We start from the raw sequence: 14,031 nt of genomic DNA, 5'->3' as shown, positions 1-14,031 counted from the left end.
ACGGCAGGTACTATTTCTCAACATTCACTACAGGTTTGTCTGTTACCAATCTGAACCATATTAAACGCTTCAATTTGAATTGTGCTGATTGGGTGACATTTCGGGAGTTGAGTCAATTTCTTTTCCACAGAGCGCCCTAATTTACCAGGAACTGACTGGAGCTCGTGCCGAACTTCATCAACTAGAACCAAGCATTCACCGAAAAGCATTCCTGGCGTCTCTTGTTTCTGAATTGATATCGATGCGATATTACAATATTTATTCATTATCAGACTTCTCTTAACGTCTTCGCGATTGTAAGCCTCTTTGTTTTGCTGATCGGTTGCTAACATTATTGATCATTCATAAAGTAGGTATTCTTCCATCCTACGATGCAAAAAGCCGTTCTGTTTCGTAGACATGTAAATGCATTGAAAATACAAACTAAAACTGGATTTATTCCATGCTATAAGCATACATCTGAAATAAATACTTATAGAATATGTTGAATATGCTCTTAAGCACTAATATATACATATTCTAACCTTTAAAATATGCATTTATATGTACTATAAAAATTCAAATTCGAGCTGTATTATTGGTGTTAGAAACCCCTACTAAGTTTAACAGAGATGCATGTAAGCAAACAAAATATGCATTTGAATAAAACTCCGATGTTTACTCATAACAATGAACAGCCTGTATGTTTCTCGAGATTAGAGTGTTCAAGGAAATACGTGGTGACTTACAGACGAGAAACATGTGAACGGAGAAATTTACACAATGTGGAATCCCATAAAATGTACTTGTTACCGGAACACCATAGACCAGTGATGGCCACATGGCGTCCGACAACAATGTATGATTCGTTCTTCTTTCAGTGTAACATGGCATTTCTATCTTCATGTATAACAGGAAAATGTAGCTGGCCATCATAATATATCTGAATCAAGACTTACCTTTAACTGTAAAAATACATTCCGTAAGATAAGGCCGCTGATATCAGGGCGATTTTTAGAAAATGGAGATTTCATACTTACTTTCAAATATTCGTAGCTCAGGTCCTAAATAGCCTAGACATATGAAACAAGAAACGTGTAATGAAAAAAAAAAAAAAAAAAAAAAAAACATAAGGCTTCTATACATCACTGTACTATTATCTCGGGGGGAGAGGAGAAGGAATACGGAAAATAGCCCTCAAGTAAGGTTCTTATTTTAATACAATTGGACATCTAAGGTAGGAGGGACACATAATCCGTCTGGATATCCGTACGAAGTAAAGAAAATGTCAACTGGAAAAACATCATTCAATAGACCTAGGAAATGATGGAAAGATAATATCAAGTTGAATTTTAGGGAACTATTAGTAGAGAGCCAAACTGGACACTTTAGTATAAAGTAGGATCCAATACCATTTCATTTTACGATGATGAATTTTCTAAACCTGCTGGTTTTAAATCACAGTTAGTTAGACAACTGTCTATTCTCATTTCTACCTAATTTTAAAGAATTCACAAAGTAGATTACTTACCTTTAATGAATAAGACATCTCTAAAGATTCTGCTAACTGACAAATTTCGGCTGATGCCGTCTTACATCGACATACGCAACTTGGATGACTAGACTGTTCTTCAGGAATCCAGGTACTCTGACTAGCCTCACAGGAAATCGTGTTCTGCGTTTCACAAAGCTGATTTCCCTCTACGTGATTGGCAGTAGTAGTCGTCCCAGTTCCGCCCATTAGCACCATCTGATTCAAAGCAACATTTTGGGCACTGGTACTATTATCTTGACTAGCTAGGTAGGAGTGTGCAGTACTATATGAAGAATAAAATACACTAAAGTTTTTGCTTCTTCAAAAGAATGAATAAAAACAAAAGTGAATATCAGGCATACGAAAACTATAGACCTGGTCTGATTTAATTTAAATATGTTATCACTCTATTATTAACTAATATTTATCTATTAAATGCTCTGTGAATCAATGACTTATTCGAGATATTAGTGTTATGTGTGAAAAACGACTATTGTGTGAACTATTAGGAGTAAATAGTGTGAAATATCGTGTCCAGTACGATGAATTATGTGACTGAATAGTAATAATAAAAATAATAATAAATTTTGGACATGCTATATTTTGGACTAAAATTCAGTGAAAACTACGAACATTATTTACTTAAGATCATGGACAGTGAATTCTCATTATCAGATCAATATTCAAAATTATATTTTAATTTACATTGCTTTAAGTACTACTTGCAGTTATTTACACGTTCAGACATAAAATAATTTCTATTTTGTGTTGACTCTTTTGCGTATTTTTTTAATAAATAAACATCTAGATTGTTACTTTGTCCACATTCCTAAGGATCAACTTATCTAACATCAGTCTATACGCCTTGCATTTAATCAGTCAACTGCTGATTCATTGAACCGGGATTTAATGACCGAGGCCTTCTAACAAAACCGACAGGAAGATGATACATAGAGAAAGAGTGAAGGAAGTCAACTTACGACGGGGATGTATGTAAAGAGAAACGCTCCGCAACTTAAAATTCCAAGCTTCGGGATTTACCCAAGTTTCTATGGATTACATATCAATTTGCAAATTCTTTGGTCAAAGTAAGAATGATATAGTAATCAAGAAACATTCGTAAGTCATTTCATGATATAAGTTTATTCAGATCTGTCGCTCGCTTTCGCGTTGAGCTTCTGCTCGAGCTGTCTGGCCGCCCATCACCTGCCTTCCATGTTTCCGAAGGAGTATTACAAAATACCACGAGAGTTATCGATGGCGAATCACCGAATGTTCCAGGCAAGTGCTGGGTAGACTTTTACCTATTCTAAGTTCACCCTTTATTCTTCAACCCTTTTTCACCCTCTTACATCACAATCTGTTTGCAACTGAAAAGCATGCAATTTCATTTATAAAGCAACCCATGTCACGAACCCCTTATCTCTGCTTCTAAGATTTTAGTTCATAAAATCCTGGGTTGGCTTGTCAGCTCTAAATCCCCACTTCGTAATTCTGTTTACGTTGTTTCGAGCTACAAGAACTGACGAGACCACACTGCACAATAGACTAAAATGTAAAAACTTTTCAAAGCCAAGGCTCTTCTTTAATATCTGGCTGTCGAAGGCAACCGGATTGGTTACTGAAATCAAATTACGAACCTTTCAGGATTCCCAGAGTACGTTACACATGAATGTTAATCTTTACATAATGTGCCAGATTGTATGCTGTTAAAGTAAAAGTTAGAGTCCTTTTCGAACACCGAATTTGTATGACAAGTCAAAAAAATTAAACGTAGGGGCATACTCAAGTGAGATCCCACGTGAAATATAAGATCGAACAGCGTTCCACAAAGGACGCTTGCTAACCTCCCGCAGACCCATAGAACTATAATTTTATTAAGGGCGGGGAGATTTGCTTAGTGGTTTTCAAATCCCCTGGGTTTTCTCATTTAGGTTTTTAAAGTTGGAGAGATTTGGCTGGTGTGTGTCAAGAAAACCCGAGGTTTTTGCCCCCTTCGTTTTGGTAAAAAACACCAGCAAAACACCAGTGGTTTTTCGTCTGGAGAGTTAAATATCTCTGGGTTTTTAAAAATGGAGATATTTGGTCTACAGTGAAAAAACCCAAGGTTTAAATACCTAGCACTTTACTGGGGGAAATTTATCCTACTGGTAGGAGTGTTTTTTCAGACGGAATAATTTTCTGTAATCAACCTGGACGAAATAGACCACATCGATTACGTGGGTGATGTTATTGAGAACCAGCCACACCAAAGAAATTATACAATACGTAGCAGAGTAGATCCTTTGGCAGTCTACAGTAATGGAGAATTTGGAGATCGTTTTGGCTATACCAAAGAAACTTTCCGAGCATTAATGTATTTTATTGAAGATGATCTACACAAACCAGTACGTAAGCATGACTGCTCCGCAGATTTACAGGTATTGATTACATTACGCATTCTCCGCACAGACACTTTTCAATGAGTTGGTGGTGATTTGGTAAATGTGCATCGCACAACTGCAGGAAAAATATTTCACAGTGTAGTTGGAATTATAGCTAGAAGAAGGCCTCAGTTCATAAAAATGCCTGCAGGAACAGAAGTGCCTGCAGTGAAACTGAAGTTCTATGAGGACTCACAATTCCTTGGTGCATTTTGAGCAATTGATTGCACGCATATTCCAATTCTGTCACCCTCTGGTCCAACTGCAGAGTTGTACAGAAACAGGAAAGGAGTACATAGTATCAATACACTGCTAATTTGTGATTCTAATATGAAAATATTAAATATCGTTGCACGTTGGCCTGGCTCCATCCATGATTCAACAGTTTGGAGGAACTGTTCCCTGAGAGTCATAGCCGAAGAAAAAAACCTTCCTGGATTATTAATAACTGACGGTGGTTATGCTTGTACAAGCTGCACGTTAACGCCTATTCCAAATCCTAAAAGGAGCTCCTCCGTGGCTAAGCGGTTAGCGTACGCGCCTTTGGCGTGGGAGACCCGGGTTCGATTCCCGGCGGGAGCTCATGTGGTTCGGATTCCACGTTAATCAGTAGGTCCACGTCTCATATAGCCTCGCTGCTGAACGGGACGTTAAACTCAAAATCAACTCAACTCCAAATCCTAAAAACACTGCAGAAGAAAGATATAACCATGCTCACAGGAAAGCAAGAAACGTTCGCTGGGTTCTATTCGATTAGACAGACAGGAAAAATAATACTTTTCAGTCACATGTACAGCAAGTTGGTGGATTTCAAGAAAAACCCTGGGTATTTCACCCCACGGTTGATAATGAGCAAATCTCTTCACTGAAAAACCCCGGGTTTTCGCAAAAATACCTCGGGGGCAAATACCTAGTGTTTTACTAAAAACCAGAGGTTATTTTCGCCACAGCAAATCTCCCCGCCCTAAGTCAAAAAGGAATTACTACCATCCTTCGAAATCTATCCTTTGTCTTTGTATTAAACATCTTTCTATCTATTTGAAATTAGTTTCTAGTACAATTACGAGCAAAAGTCTATATCCCTGTGTTTCAATCTTTTCAATCCTTTCAATTCCTTTGAAATATATATAAAATTATTTAGAGCTAAGATCTCACAATCTGATAAGCTGTACTCATTGTACTCCTTAAAACAAAATCCTACGATTGCCCTGTCTTACAGCAAACACTGAAACAATTGTGTTTCAAATAATAATAATAATAATAATAATAATAATAATAATAATAATAATAATAATAATAATAATAATAATAAACAAATATTATCCACACAATTAATGTAAGTTTCCAAACGTTATAGCTCAACAAGGGTAATTGGAAGGGAAACAGTTCTAGTTAGTATGATAAGCGCATCGGAACTTATGACCATAATTTCTGCTTTTCTGGACAAAAAAGAGCGCTACGTCTTAAGTATTCCAGTTGCTTCACGATATGTCAACATCGCAAATTCTATACTCCCACCGGGATTCGAACTAAAGGCACATTTGAAGCAAATCAGTAGTATAAAAGAAATCCACTGTTTTTCTTATTCAAACTCCAGGTCAATGAGCTAGATTTGAACCTGTACAAACAGCAACATTAATTTTTATAATTTCTCGTAGTCTTTCTTTTACAATGTGTTGAAATTTACAAGCCCTAATGTGAATAATGAAAAGTCTATTTACAACAATTAAATGCTTACAACAGTCTAATCAGATTTACTACACAACAATTGTTGTAATACAGCTCTGCAATTGATATATATGCACGCTTTGAGTACATATACACAAGTTCAAACCCCACTGGGACTACAACACTTCGAATGATAACTAAGAATGGTCCAGATTCCACTTTAAACCTAGATTAATCTTGTCAAACCTCGCTGTTAAAGAACTTAACCACAATCACTATTTACTACAAATATTGATTTGCGAAGGAAGAAAATTATCGTCGGAAAAAGAACAACATAACATCATTTAGTGAATGTATTCCTCTATATGCAAGAAAAGTTATTAATATATTATTGGAACAATTACTGTAGTAGAGTAATATTGAACTTAAATAAATTGCAATACCTTGAAGAAGTGCTTATTTGCAAAGATGAAATCTCTGGTACACTAATGCAAGTCGATGGGGATTCATTATGTTCAGTTCGTGCTTGCAGTAATTTCGTTGCTACTTCCCGTACATTCAAATTGCCTTGTACAGTTTCTTGTTTCACATCTTTAACCAACTGAACTAAGGTCTTAGTTTCAAGACCTTTATCTTTTAGTTGATTTAAAATTTCGGGATCTATGAAATCCTCTACTAATCTGTCGATATCGCTTTCGGAATCTTCGAATTTCATCTTTTTGGTTTTAGGTTCTGATTCATCAGTGTGGCGCTCTGTCCGTCCATTTCTTACAATTCTTCTACAATTCCTATCTGACGAACTACGAATAAAAAGGAATATATATTAAAATAACAGAAACTTCCGTCAATTAAAAAAATATATATAAACAGTGGAGCAATTAGGAATCCAGACTACTTTTTTCTGCTAAGTTTGTCTTGGCACGCAAGTTTTCCATAATGGTAAATTTTGCTTGAGACCTTCCGAATCCGAACACACACAAAAATTACCAGCTGGGCCGGTAGCCAGTGCAGCGCGTAATGCCTCTAGGTATAGACTGGGGTTGTGATACATCACCGTTTCAACAGCTGCGAAAAAAATGAATATCAAAGTTCCAAGCGCGCTTAGGGAAAATTCCAACGGAAACATTTAGAAAGGTGAAACAAGTTTATGGGGACAACTGCTTTTCTCGTTGTGTTTTTGAATGTCGTAAGAGGTTCATGCTGGCAGAGAGTCCGTGGAAGATGACGAGCCCCCAAGTCCAAGCAGTCTCCCAGAACAACAGAAATGATCGACACAGTTCATGACATCATTCAGAATGAAAGAAATACAAATCTTAAGGTAATATGATGTCGTAGAAGAGAATAAAAGCACTGTTTTCCATAATAACAGAGGATTTAAAGAAGCGAAAACTATGTTTACGTTTCGTTCCCATTCCTTAACAGAGGAGCAGAAACAAGAAAGACTGCATAATTGCACCCGCACACAACATAGTTATTGTTCCTAAGTTTGAAGCTCAGAAATCTGCTTCTTTGTTACCACACCCCGCGTATTCGACAGTCCTGATTTCTATGATTACTTTCGTTTCGTCAAATTAAAAGTAGTATTGAAGAATTGCTTTTTTGAAAATGTTTTCAGCATCCAAGAAGCAGTAATGAGAGCCTTGAACACTATTAAAGTTCAGGACTTCTGTAAGTCGTTTTATTTACTATGTGTGGACAAAGGAGGTTCCTTTGGATAACTCTCTGTAAGTTTATTCCACTTGGGGGCGGGTAGTTACATAGTCTATAGTTGGAGCATTGGATTTTCATCCACGTGATCCCGGGTTCGATTCCCAAACGGCGCATCCTAATTTTCGGCGTTTATGCAGGTTGTGAGGCAAACTGGCAAGTCATGTAAATAAAGGACGTTCAGAAAGATCCTGATAAGCCTGTCCAACAGAGCGACGCACCGCGATGATCATCACGTGTTCGTCACTAAGCTGACGTAGTTTCGCCGGTCGCAAAAAGATGGCGTTGAAGCAGGCTCAGCCTCACAAAGAGCTGTCACGCCAGTGGTTATTGTTTTAAGTTGATTTCACTTGCTATTCATTTATTTTTTTACAGACCCAGTCTCGTTTCCTAATTACCCCATTGTGTACAGTTTAATGCAGCTACTAATAACGATCAAGCTATGTTTATCTAAAAAAGTAGTCATACTGTCATAAATTGTAATTAAGTATTTATATACATATAGACATGTAGTAAAGACAAAATAAACAACGTAAAGTACAGATGATCCCAAACAAAACACATAATTTTTTACAAAGATTTATATACCTAACCTTCCATTACATTCTTAACCTTTATACTAACAACGAATAAGCAAACCATCACAGAAATTGGGAAATTTTTCACTCGTTAACGAATCTTAACTGAATCACCTTGAACTCCTTGAGCTGATCAAAAGAAAGAGCGGAGAAATAGATCTATGTTTTGTTTTAAGGACAAAAAGTTATGAAGTTTAAGATAGACTTTTGTCTTTTTGAAAGTAAAGCGCTTTTTATATCCACTGGAATTGCAGCTATTAAATTTGGTAAGTTCGTGCAGGAAAATAGCGTCCAATACAAACTACCCTCGCTGTGAAACTTTTGACTCTTGTGTAACCATGTCTATGAATGCATAAAACATCAAGGGATTTGATAACGTTTTACTTTAGCCAATTCATTCACTCATTCGAATTTTGACGAAACACTCCTAACTTAACTAACCTACACTAATAAATAAGAATTTAACTACTCTGTTATGTATATTAAGTTGGAATGCACATCCAGGTCGCTACGGCAGTACTACAGGTTTGTCTGTTACCAATCTGAACCATATTAAACGCTTCAATTTGAATTGTGCTGATTGGGTGACATTTCGGGAGTTGAGTGAATTTCATCCTCCTGCTGGTATCTCTGTAGTTAACTGTATAACTCTATTTGAATAATGTTATAGATCCTGCAAGTGGTTTCACCTCAGAATGCGGGGGCGATGGTCTACGACGGTGCGTACCACGGAGGTCCGAGAACATGCATGGAGCTATCCTTAATCGTCGCCGCACTCTTGTCATTTTTAATCGGCATTTCAGTGCTAAAAAACTGCACAAAGTTTCACATTCTGCGTACTCGTGTCCATTACTTTATTAACTCATCTAAGTGCCAAAGCTCGAAAAACTACATATCGTCCTTCAGTAGTCAGACACCTATGACTTCTAGTCCTTTTCGTGACTTCCGTGACAGATAGACACCCTGTGGAATACTAGGACCATCGTGTACCGTATTTCGAACAAGTAGAAACAAAGGTACATGAAACTGAAATTTGACTTCTTTTTCAAAGGGCTTTATTTCGAAAATATGTTTAGGTAAGTATTACATTTAAGTACGTAGATGGTTTATAATAGACGATCCTAATGTCGTTTACAGCAATTTGATATCTCAAATCGTTCCGGAAATATGAAAAAAGAAAAAAAAATGGATTAAATTTAATATATTGCTTAAAATGGAGTATTTGTGAGAACGTCTTAAAATACTTTTTGATTTAGTTTGATTCTATGACATTACAATTATACTTTCTGGTAGATTAATTACAAGTTCTCGGAATTGTTTTATAATTTTAAGCAGTTCGCATTGAGATATCAAACTGCTGTAAACAGCATTGTGATCTCCACATCTATTGAAAACCATCTATGGAATTGGATGAGTCACTTACCGTAGTGTAGTGGTTAGAGCGTTTGACTCATATCCGCGTGGTCCCGGGTTCGATTTCCGACCGGTGTTTCTCCAATTTTCGGCGTCGTGAGGCAAACTGGGGTGTCACGCGAAAAAAAAAAAAGACGTGAGGGTTGTTAGGCTTAGAAAGCTCCTGACGCGCCTGTTACGGCAGGGCGTCGCTGGACGTAGTTCAACCGGTCTCTAGCAGATGGCGCTGGAGTAGGCTTAGGCTCACAAAGGGAGTGTTACGCCAAGTGCTAGTTTGGGTTGGGTACTTAACCTAAGCAGTTCTTCGGAATAAAGGATTTTAGATAAAGTCAGATTTTCAATCGCTTGTATCTTTGTTCCTATTTATTCGAAATCCATCATATCATAATATTAGACAATAATGTAGTTTTGATGTGCATTTCTCCGCTCGTCTTAATATCTTACCATACGACTATTGTGAGAAGGCATGTTTCACAACAGGCGTATTTTGAAATATTAGTGTACAATACACCAATGTCAAAGGCATTATCACTGTATATATCGTAAAATTACAATTACAGGGTGTTACAAAAATATGTCACACAATATTTTGGGAACAAATTCCTTACATCAAAATAAGAAAAAAAAAGTTCATATGGACCTGTACTTAAAAGTGGATAGTTTCGGAGTTACAGGCTGCTAAAAACGTAAAATACGTGAACTTTTTTTCTCCAGTTCATAGCTCTACTACTATGGGACCTATCGTAGTCGGGTCAAGACATCACTGAGCAACTGGTATGTGAACTATCCAAATATCCGTGTTTAAGAATGCTCCGGTACTTGCACAACTATGTTTAGAAAGGTAGGTAGAGAGTAATCAAGTACTCCCAAACAGCCTCTCTAAAAATGATTGTGCAAGTAGCGGAGGCTCTGAAAGATGGATATTTCGATGATTCATATACTAATTCCTCAATGATATCTTGACCCGACTACGATTGGTCCTATAGTAGTGGAACTATGCACTTCCAACAATAGGTTCATATGAACTTTTTTTTTCTTATTTTGATGGGGAAATCTATTCCCAAAATATTGACAAATTTTTGTAACACCCTGTATATACGATGGATTAGAACTGCATTAGAAGTTACAAACAGGGGCGGATCCAGGACCGACTTCTGGTGGGGGGCGGTGGGTTGTCATACTGCTACTTTTAAGGGCTCCAAACTTTGGGATGGGTTTTATTTATATATATAAAATAAGAAAGTTTCCTCTTCTGGGGGGCGATCCCCCCCTGGTTACAAATGACTTTTAACTGCATTCTAGTACTTCTATGTCTTAGGATCTTCCAATTTTTTGAGACCGTTTTAAACTTGTAAGTTTTGAAAAAAAAAATTATGCCTGACCATCTGACAGTCAGCCAATCGCAAACGATCTGGCTTTCTATCCTTTCCGCGTTTTGCCCCTTTCTACTGTCTTATACTCTTAAGATCAAGCATACTTTCCAAATGTTTTACTACTGTAGGATACTACTTTTAGTGTGTGTATTATTCAAGACAAATGTCATTCACATATCGATATTCATATGGCATCACACCAGCTCCTTTATTCTAATCATAAAAATAGTGATAGAAATCAATACCTGAGAGAATTATGTTGTTGACTAGACAACTTCCTATTCGTACCCGAAACGTTTCGAGAACAATCTGAAATATTTGTAACTAGTTTATTCTGAATAGCCCACGAGTCGCAGCTTGCTTCGATTATCTCTTCTTTTACACTCTTTACTAACTGAACCAAATAGTCGGTTCCAAAACCATTTTCCGTGAGATTTGTTAAAATCTCGGGTTCAATTACTTTCTCTACTAGATCTTTTATATCTTCATCATATTCACTATGCTTAAGTCGATGCTTCTTCTTCCTTAAAGTCTTCCAACTCGTTGTACTGTCTGAAACCTGGAATAACACAGAAAAACACATCATTGATAATTTCTCACAGACAACACAGCTCATTGTTGATATAGAAAGTTTTCTACTGGATACAATTTTTTTTATTAGCATTATTAAAAAATGTTAAAGAAACAAAACTAGTTCTTAATTCTAGCTCTTTTTAAATATACTATTAAACTGAAACCTCTCGGAAACCCTGAAAAAATCACTAGGAAATGCTCAACATAGAACGCCAGGACGGAACTTCACTTCAGGCTGTCTTACTGGTGAATAGTTCTGGTATGTCATGGAATGATTTCTAGAAGTCCTAGACTGTAATGGTTTCTCAATTGCAAAAAAAGCAACCCTTCAGTGGTGCTTTGAACTTCGGACAAGTAACTACAGTACAGGTCTGCCGAGCATGTGGGGTGTGGTGACACAAATAGTATTTTACACCAAAAATTCATAAGGCACTCTCTCCCCCTCTTTACTTCAACGTTAAGGAATAGGGTAATAAATCCGCACAAGTTTTCGTCTCTTTAAAGTCTTCGTTAACATTTGACAAACAGCTTCCTTATTCAGCTCTAAGAGGTCTGATATTACCGTAAGACTTGCTGATTTCCCGAAACCTATCAATCATTTCAGTTGTTCTGACAGGCTTGTTTGAACCTGGACGCTCAAAGATATCTCTAGGCAAACGGGTCTGAAGCAGAGAACACTACATCATTTGGTGAAACGCTTTAAGAACGAAGAAGAAGTCAAAATACCCCCTCCAAGACGAAAGTCTGGTAGACCTAGGAAAGTGTCTCAAAGAACGCTAAAGATCATGAAAAGGCAGCTGCAGAAGCAACCTTCTTTAACAGCTAGGGAATTAAAAGAAGATAATTCTGCATCGCCTGGTAATGTGTAACTTCGGATGGTGCAGCAGAAAATTCATTACGAGTTCGGGCTACGATGTTACAGAGCTCGCCGGAAACCCCTTCTTACAGAGAATCATCGTAACAAGACTGGCTTTCTGTATTTAAAAAACTAGACTGTTAATGGCTGCAAATAAGTGTTGTGGACTGATGAAGCTACGTTTTTTGTTAGTGGCACTGATTACCAGCAAATGTACATGTCGTCTTGGTTCTGATCCCACCCTTCCTCAGTACACCTGTCCATCTGTAAAACACCCTTCCAGTACCATGATCAGGTGATCCTTTAGTTATGGTGGTGTAGGATAGTTACTTATGCTTCCTAGAAACCAGACCATGACCCAGTTTGTCTATTTTGAGCTATTAAACGATATATTGGAATTGTCCTTTGCAAAAAAGTGAGCGTCTTTTTTATTTAAGATGGGGCTCCTTGTCATTCATCCAAAAGTGTGGTATCTTGGCTTAAAGATGCTTGTGTCCCATTTTTGAAGATTGACCAGGGCAAAGTCCTGACTTAAACCGCATACAATGCCTATGATCTATCATGAAGAGACGTTTACAGGATATGAACATCTCTATATTGCCTCTGCTGGAAGCTGCCATCAGGGAGGTTTGGGACAATTTGCCATTTATTATCCTCCAAAATCTCGTCTTAAGTGTTCCAGAACGACTGAAAGCATGCAAAAAGTGGAAAGGAGATTCAATAAAATACTGACTATCCGATAAGTATTCTAACTTTTATTTTGTGGTGTGTTTGGCATCTTTTTATTTGAAGTTCTAGCTTTCACTTGTGTCACGTCAATACTTTCCGCGCAAACTATATATGTTTAATGTGCTATTTAATAGTGTATGTATTTTACATATACAGTACATAAATAAAGGATCTGTTCGAGCAGAATAAAACTATATATTGTATTGTCACAGAATCTCACGTTTTTTCTCGAAAAGTGCGCATGAGAAGCACCCTTAAGCATGTAACTTTGAACTGCTGTGGAATATGGGGCACAGCAATATTGTTTCCAATTGGGTCCCATACTTCTTAAGGTCGACTCTCCCTCCTTTGATTATCTTCCTTCATAAGAATAACACTGAAGAAAATAAACAAATAACTTACATTTTCTTCTTGCGAACTCCGTTCCACTGCAACAGCTTGAAGAAGAACATCGTTGATCTCTTTACATTTTGTGCGAAAATTATGGAAAGAATACACTTCATTTCTGCATAACGGACACACATTTTTGGGCAGAGAATCTTCTTCAGTTACCTACAAAGCATGTAAAAAAAACATTAATAAAATACACCAGTAAGAAAAATGATCACTTATAATAACAATAGCAATTATACTGACTGGAGATCAACTTCCCAGCGCAGAGAGTACATGAGACGTGGAAGTCCTCTCCATGCTCGTCTAGCGATTAGCGCATGTGTCTTCGGTGCATGTTATCCACAGTTAGACTCATGGAGCGAAAGCATTAAAAAAAAATTTTTAAAAAATGGACACATTATGGTGATTTGGAGTCTCCCTTAAATTGTAGATCCACGTCCCATACAGACTCGGTGTTCAATTTTAACAATGAAACGAGATTGTGGATCTACAGTTTAATGACATATTCGAATCAGACGTATTTTCACTAAAGGGAGAAAGCATAAAAATGAACCTACGAGATACACTTAGGCTGCTTTCACACTAGGATCTTGCGAGCCGCTCATGTGAACCTGTAGTGTGTAGGCATTAAACACTTCTGAGCCTCTCAAAAGATCGTGATACCAAAAATGGCAGCTATGCTCGAGTCAGAAGAAGTTTAAATTTAATCTTGGCGATAAATTGCAAGAAGAAAGAAAAAAAAAGGAAAAGAAGGTATATAACCATGTGGATTCATCCTATAAATCGATCAAGACTGGAAAAATGT

General features: G+C 37.1%; 1 protein-coding gene across 1 annotated transcript in view; it reads right to left on the bottom strand.

Moving 5' to 3' along the window:
• LOC145686689 (uncharacterized) overlaps window positions 1-14,031 on the bottom strand; it is a 68,028-nt gene that overhangs the window by 42,656 nt on the left and 11,341 nt on the right. Inside the window, exons 2-5 of the mRNA XM_081760232.1 lie at window positions 13,236-13,385; window positions 10,921-11,234; window positions 6,048-6,404; window positions 1,511-1,796 (exon numbers count right to left, since the gene is read on the bottom strand). Of these exons, the coding sequence (XP_081616358.1) occupies window positions 1,511-1,796; window positions 6,048-6,404; window positions 10,921-11,234; window positions 13,236-13,385 (1,107 nt within the window). The remainder of the gene's footprint in view (window positions 1-1,510; window positions 1,797-6,047; window positions 6,405-10,920; window positions 11,235-13,235; window positions 13,386-14,031) is intronic.

Source organism: Thermobia domestica, chromosome 5 (genome assembly GCF_964235325.1).
Source record: "Thermobia domestica chromosome 5, izTheDome1.hap1.1, whole genome shotgun sequence".
In the NCBI taxonomy this organism is placed as follows: Eukaryota; Metazoa; Arthropoda; class Insecta; order Zygentoma; family Lepismatidae; genus Thermobia; species Thermobia domestica.
The sequence above is the reverse complement of the archived record's forward strand: the minus strand, read 5'-3'. Positions and strand labels throughout refer to the sequence as shown.